This window comes from Gossypium arboreum, chromosome 9 (assembly GCF_025698485.1).
Source record: "Gossypium arboreum isolate Shixiya-1 chromosome 9, ASM2569848v2, whole genome shotgun sequence".
NCBI lineage: Eukaryota > Viridiplantae > Streptophyta > Magnoliopsida > Malvales > Malvaceae > Gossypium > Gossypium arboreum.
In genome coordinates, this window is record NC_069078.1 from 68,084,627 (window position 1) to 68,091,664 (window position 7,038).

The 7,038-nt window shown below is 34.4% G+C and overlaps 1 protein-coding gene and 1 pseudogene across 1 annotated transcript; one reads left to right on the forward strand and one right to left on the reverse strand.

Annotated features, from left to right (window-relative positions):
• Positions 1 to 1,348: 1,348 nt before the first annotated feature.
• LOC108455598 (zinc finger CCCH domain-containing protein 66-like) lies at positions 1,349 to 3,373 on the reverse strand (annotated as a pseudogene).
• A 2,528-nt stretch (positions 3,374 to 5,901) lies between these two features.
• Positions 5,902 to 6,510, forward strand: LOC108455600 (uncharacterized). The gene has a single exon (XM_017754144.1). The coding sequence runs from the start codon at positions 5,902 to 5,904 to the stop codon at positions 6,508 to 6,510; it is 609 nt and encodes a 202-aa protein (XP_017609633.1).
• The last annotated feature ends 528 nt before the right edge of the window (positions 6,511 to 7,038 follow it).

Here is a 7,038-nt window from a genome sequence, read left to right on the forward strand (position 1 = left end):
TTTCATTCTTTTATTTATATTTTCCATTGAACAAATATAATTTCATAGATTGATTATCAGCACATGATCTCACATGTCATCTACATCCTTTATATATATAGCAATCGACAATTACATGTGGATCTTACAGCCTTTCACAAAAGTAGCCAGGGCATGGGGCAAGAATAGTTATCCCTGTCTTCTGAGATTTCCAGAAAATAAGAACAGACCTATTTTTATTTTAGGTTAAATTTTATAAAACATCAATCCACTCCATATATATATATATATACAAAATTCAACCTTAATAATAATAAATATTTTAAAAATAAATAAATTTCAAAAAGAAAAATTATAAATTTTTTAGAAAGTTTATCATTATAGTAGTAAATTAAAATTTTAATAGTTTATCCAATTTTTCAGTTCAAAAATAAATAATTTGACTAAATTTTAAAAGTTGATGATCAAAATGACCTAAAAAGAATAAGAGCTAAAATAACAAAATGAGTAAATATTAAAAGTCAAATTAATTATTATACTTTAGAAAAATATTATATTTGATTCTATGTTTCGTATTTTTTTAAACTGTACATGTCACGATCATCATATGTTCTCAAAATTACATATCAAATTAAAATAATATAGAGAATGAATCTGTCAAGAAGACATAGTATAAGGACTGTTTATGGAATTTAACTTTTATTTTATTTACTGTCAGTCAAAACAAGAAAATGAGAAGTTGGATTACCATAAACTTGATTTGTCCTAATGTTCTAGTTATACGAATATTTAGAACCAGCAAACTTGGAACATTATGGTTTTATTTTATTGTTTTACTAAATTAAGAGAACCATTAAGTTAAGAAATCCAACACCAACTTAAAATAATCTCACTTCTGCTCAACAATCACATCCAAAGATCCATTTCCATTTATTTTTCCAACTAAATATGGAATGTTGGGATTGATTTGCAGGAAAAAAATATAAAGAGGAGAAAAAGCTATCTGATCTTCCACTTTACCAATACAGAAAAAGCATCAAGAACATATAAGCAAGTTGCCACTTAAAATATGTATATATTCATTGAATGATGCCGTTGTTCCAGGTACATTAAATATGTACAACCCCACCGAGTGAAAAATATATGCTCAAGAAAGTAGAAAAACCAATACATCTTGCTTCCATTTGCATATTGAAATAAATACAACTCTGAAATTAGACTAATTGCAACTTGGCCTAACTACCCACTTCTGCAAATCATTCATCACTTCTAATCGAAACCTTTTGTTTTCATCACTTTGTATTAACCCCAATTAAAAAAAATCTAGTAAGGTTTAACTTAGGATACAATGGTGGGGCTAGCTTTGCGTCTAGGCCATCATCTGCTCTTGCTCCATATACGATTGCTCCACCCAAGCAGGGAACATCGCTGAATCCCTGCTGTTAACTTGATATTGTTGTTGCTACTCGTCCTCGAAATTAAGCTGCTCTGAAGAGGTGTCCTTCAGTAAAGACTGGACCCAAGACACATCTGGCTCGTTCGAAGTTGGTGACATTGACTGTGATGGATTACCAAAATTGGTGTCACTATTTTGAAATGCCAAAGAAGGTTTCTTTAGTTTATTTAGCTCATCCCCCTGTACATCCCAGTCTAGTTTTCCATCAAGCAAAATCCAATTTGAAAATTTACTAGGCATTGCACTTGCGAAAGAACCTGGTGAAGAAAACCCTAAATGATGATTTACCGTAGTATGCTCCATAAAGCCCTGGCTCCAGTTTGCAAAGGCAATTGGCCTTGGACTCAAAACTGTAGTTGCAGTTGGCTTAGATGGCTCAACCCTAAAGGATTGAGATGCTCTCACAGGAGGGGCTGCTAGGCTGGTTGGGTAGCTAGCATGGAGTTGCTCGTTCGTATTCTGAGGCATTTGAACTCCGGTGGGAGACTGCAGTTGATGAGTCGAAGCGTCAAGTGAGATTCCTTGTAATTGTGGTAAACTAGTAAGATCCAGAGGCTTCATTCCTTTAAACCGATTTAGTTCGCTAGTTTGATCTGCAGAAGCAGAAAAGGCTGAAGTAGTGGACAAGGGGTTGTTCCAGTTGGTTGGGGAAGAAAGACCAGGTATCTCATCCATTAGTTGTTGTTTTTGCCGGCGAAGATGACTTTCCCGCCCAAGTTGTTCTATGTTTAATTCCAAATTTCGAGCACATCGTGCAGCTTTTAGCTTACTACCATGAAGCTGCAAGGTTGGAATGATGTTAGACTGGTTTGGCCATGTCGTTTCAGTCGTAGAAGAAGATGTTCCGGTAGGGGTCAAGGGCGGTGTTGATGTTGGAGGAATCATAACAGATGGAGAGCCAAGGGCATGTGTGCTCATTGAGCCCATGTCTAAAACAGAACCAGTTGCTGAATAAGATCGTGGGGAAGGTACTGCTGACCCTGTTGAAACATACACAGGACGAAGCTCTTCAGGCTTGTGAGCAAAGAAACAAACCCTCCTATTGCAATTAGTCTCGTCTTTGCATAAACGAGTTCGGTATTGGGCAGGATGAAGCCAACATTCGAAAATACCGTGTGCATACTCACAATTATCACCCTGCTTGCAAGATCCCTTACGAAATTCAGGGCAAGGAACGCAACTGTACTGATATTTTCTAGGATCACGTCTCCTTGCATTTTCCCCAGGATGGACGAAAGGGCACTCAGTCCAGTCATGTGAGTAAGCCCTGGAGCAAGGTGTTACCTTAAAATTATACATCCTAAACTCATCTGTCCCGTACATCCCATTCTTAATGTCTGGAAGAGTAACATCAATGGGATACTCTTTCTTCTCAACTCCATCTTTCAAAACCCGACGCGTTGAATTACAAGCTTCTATTTTAGCAGGCAAACCATATATTTCACTAACATTGCCACTTCCTTCCAACAAAGACTCCAATATCTTCTTCCTTGAGCTAAAACTTGAATTGTAAGCCGGAGCAATCAAATCACTAGGTCGATTTCCATTAGCATCGAGAGCATTGGTATCAGCTGACGCATTGAGCAAGGTTCTTACAACCTCAGTTGAATTGTAGGATCCACCAACAACAGCACAGTGGAGAGAAGTGGCACCATCGGAACCAGTAGCCCTATTAACATCAACACTACCACTTCCAATAATATAATTGACCACATCTTTGCTCCCAAACAAGGAAGCAATCAAAAGGGGTGTTCTTTCCTCAAACCCAATCTTCCTTGAACCCATTCTCATTCCATACCACAAGCTTCGCTCATCGATATCACGACCTTCTCTCTCGATAGCATTTCTGAAGCCAATTAGATCATTCGAAGCTGATAACTCCAATAAATAAGAAAACTTTTGAGGAACCCTATCTACTTTATGAGAGCTATCATTCATCATGAAGCGAGTTTGAAATGGTTCCTTATTTGAGCTACTGCACGTGGAAATTTTTCTTATTTCCAAAAGAAATAAAATTAAAAACACAAGAAAGAGAAATTTTCACTTGTTGAAGAAATTCAGATGCTGAAATTGATATAAAAAGGGACAAATAGAGAGAAACTACTCTAAACCCCCTCACCACAACTTCATGAAATTAACAGAAAAACACCATAAGTTATTCATAAAGCATTCAATTTAACTAATAAAATACCAATCCCTAGAAACTATAACCATTAAATATGTAACAAATAAACTCATCCAAATATTAAAAGCCAAGACATAAAGTTTTAACCATATAAGAAACAAAAAAACGGTTGGAAAAATGAAAAAAAAACTATAATAAAGCTCCAACCATATTCCCAAACGTAGTAGTAATATAGAAAAGTTAACCATCCCAAGGTGGCAACAACAAAATTACTTCAGAATCTTTCTTTTATTTTTTTCACACATTTTCTCGCCAACCAAACAAAAAAACAAACAAGCCACCAACATAAAAAAGAACATACCTTTGAACATGTCTCGAGAACAAGTGAATGATAAAAAATTGATAAACCATAATATATACATATTTTTACCTCATGCTTGGCATATTTTTGGATGAATTATCATAAGATTTAGTGAATTTGATGCTACTAATTCGTTAAAATCATGTTTTATACTTAGGTGAGCATAAGAAGGTGAAAAGATTAAGAAACGGGCCAAAAACAGACAAAATGGGCTGATCTCAGTATTTCACACGGCCTAGGCACTTTCATATGGTAAACCACACGCCCGTGTGGCATGGTCGTGTCGACTAAAAACCAACTCAGAATTACAAACGGCTTGAGCACCTTCACAAGGGCGTGGCACACGGCCGTGTCTTTGTCAAACCCAAGTCTAATTCTACTCGGAAAAGGCTAATTTTGAGGGTTTTGAAGCATTCCAAAGTCTATATAAACAGCCTAGAAGAGGATCAAGAGGGGACACGCAAAGTAGAAAGTAAAAAAATACTCGAAGACAACCATCGGAATCAGCTCGGAAGCAGGATCTACTTCAAAACTGAAGATCTCCATTCAATTTCCTTAGAAGTTTTTTGGGTTTCTTTATGTTTTGTTGTTTTTCCAATTTTGAGATGTTTTCCCCTCTCATTATGAACTAAACTCTTTAAATACCTAGGGGAGATGAAGCCTAAGACAGATCTTATTACTATTTGAATTATATGATAAATACTTGTTCTTATTTTTAATTGTGAGTTTTAATCCTTATTTTAATATTTTAGGATATTAATTCAGATTTTGATGTGCTTATTCAGTGGAGCAAAAGTCCTTGTTTAAGAGTAGATCCCCATAATTAAGCTGAGTTGCATGCAATCCTAGAGATAGGACGACATAAATCTGCCGGATTAGAGTCAAATCTAAAAAGAGAATCCATAGATCGAGTTAATGCGACAATAGGGGTTTTAATTAGAAAGAAATTTCAGTTAATCAACCTAGAGTCAGTTGTTTTTAGTCTCGAGAGAGATAATAATATAAATCAGGGATTTCTACGGATTAAGTCAAGTGAATAAATCGTCTAATTCAGAAGTGATAAGTGAAGTCTAAGTGGATTCTTCCTTGGGTATTGTCTTCTCCATCGGTTTTCCAAAAGTATTTTTCAACTTTCATCTCTGTCATATTTTTAAGTCAATTAGATAATTAGTCTTAGTTTAAAAACATCCCTTAAATTCTTAGGCTAGATAATAAAAATATAGTAATTACTAGTACTTTTAGTCCTTGTGGATACGATATTTTCGGTCTCCCCATAACTATACTACTGTTCGATAGGTGCACTTGCCTTAGTCGAGTTTTTAGTTAGTTTAGCGACCATAAAATATGTTGGAACATTTTCAAATATTTATAGTGTTCCAATAACTATAAATGAATGGGTGTAATTAATCAAAAGATTATATTATTTAATTTTTGAAAAAGAATTATAGCTATTTAAATAATATTATTTGAATACTTATAATTAAATGAATAATTATGTGTTTATTTTAAAGACATTATTATTCAAAAGACACCTATTGATGAAAGATATCTCTATAAAGAGATATGAAAATTCCTATAAATAGGAATGAGATTTCATTTGGAAATCATACCAACAAATGCTAATATTCTTTCTTTCCTTCTTTCATTTTCTAATATTATTAGATTATTCTATAAAGTATTACTGCAGAAATACTTTATAGAAATTGAGTTTCATGTCATACATTACTCAGTGTGTAGTGGGCTATTCTCGTCAGTGCAAAACGCAAATAGTCATTGGCTTCATTGTATCCTCGAGGTTAATTTGCTTGGAACTCATTTGCACACCGAAGATAGGTGAGGGCGAATATAACCTTAAAGATAGTGGCTTGATACACGCCTTGGAGCCTTTTCCTATTTCTTCTTCTATTCGAGTTCCGTTCGTGTGTTCGAGATTTTCCTCACTGGAGATTTGTACTAACAATTTTAAGGTTATATCTCATGATGACTACTACAACTCATGAAAGTGGAACACTAAGGGAGTTGGCTTCCAATTTTGTCAAACTTGATTGGTTTGATGGAGGCAATTTTCAACGATGGCAGAAAAAGATGCACTTCTTATTATCAAGTTTGAAAATTGCTTATGTTTTGGATACTTTAAGACCTGACGAGACTGAAAACGAATCTATTGCTGTAACACAAGAAAGACAAAAATGGAACAATATTGATTATATGTGCATGGGCCACATATTGAATGGTTTATCTGATGGTTTGTTCAACACCTACCAAAACAAAGTCACCGCTAAAGAATTATGGGACAAATTGGAGACAAGGTACATGACTGAAGATGTTACAAGTAAGAAATTTCTTGTTAGTCATTTCAATAATTATCAAATGGTTGATGGTCGTTCTGTTATGAAACAATTCCGTGATATTGAAAAGATGTTGAATCAATTCAAGCAATATGATATGAAAATGGATGAAATGATTGTTGTATCCTCCATAATAGACAAACTTCCTCTATTTTGGAAAGACTTTAAAAGAAGTCTAAAACATAAGAAAGATGAAATATCTCTTGAAGCTTTGGCAAATCATCTTTGTATTGAAGAATAATATCGAAAGCAAGATCAGAATCTAAATTCTAAAAATGCCAAAATGCATGTTAAGGAGGAAGTACAGACTATTAAACCATTCAAAAGAAAGTTCAATCAGACTGATAGAGTACCTAAGTTCAAAAAGAAATAAAAGGGCTCATGCTATCATTATGGTAAGCCGAGACATTTCAAGAATGAATGTCAATTTTTAAAGAAGAAACCATCTTCTAAGGCTGATAATAATGAAAAGTTCGTTACAATGATATCTAAAATTAATATGACACTAGATGATAATACATGGTGGATTGATACTGGAGCAACCAAACATGTGTGCAAAGACAAAAGCATGTTCACAAAGTTCACACAATGTGAAAATGACAATATCTTGTACATGAGAAATTTTTCCACCGCAGAAATTAAAGGCAAAGGGTCTGTTGAACTACAATTCACTTATGGAAAGGTTTTAACCTTAAATGATGTATATGATGTACCAGAAGTTAGAAAGAATTTAGTGTCTGAAAGTCTGCTAAATAAGTTTGGTTTCAAA

Coding starts and splice junctions, on each gene's coding strand:
- LOC108455600 (XM_017754144.1), top strand. CDS start 5,902: ATGACTACTACAACTCATGAAAGTGGAACACTAAGGGAGTTGGCTTCC.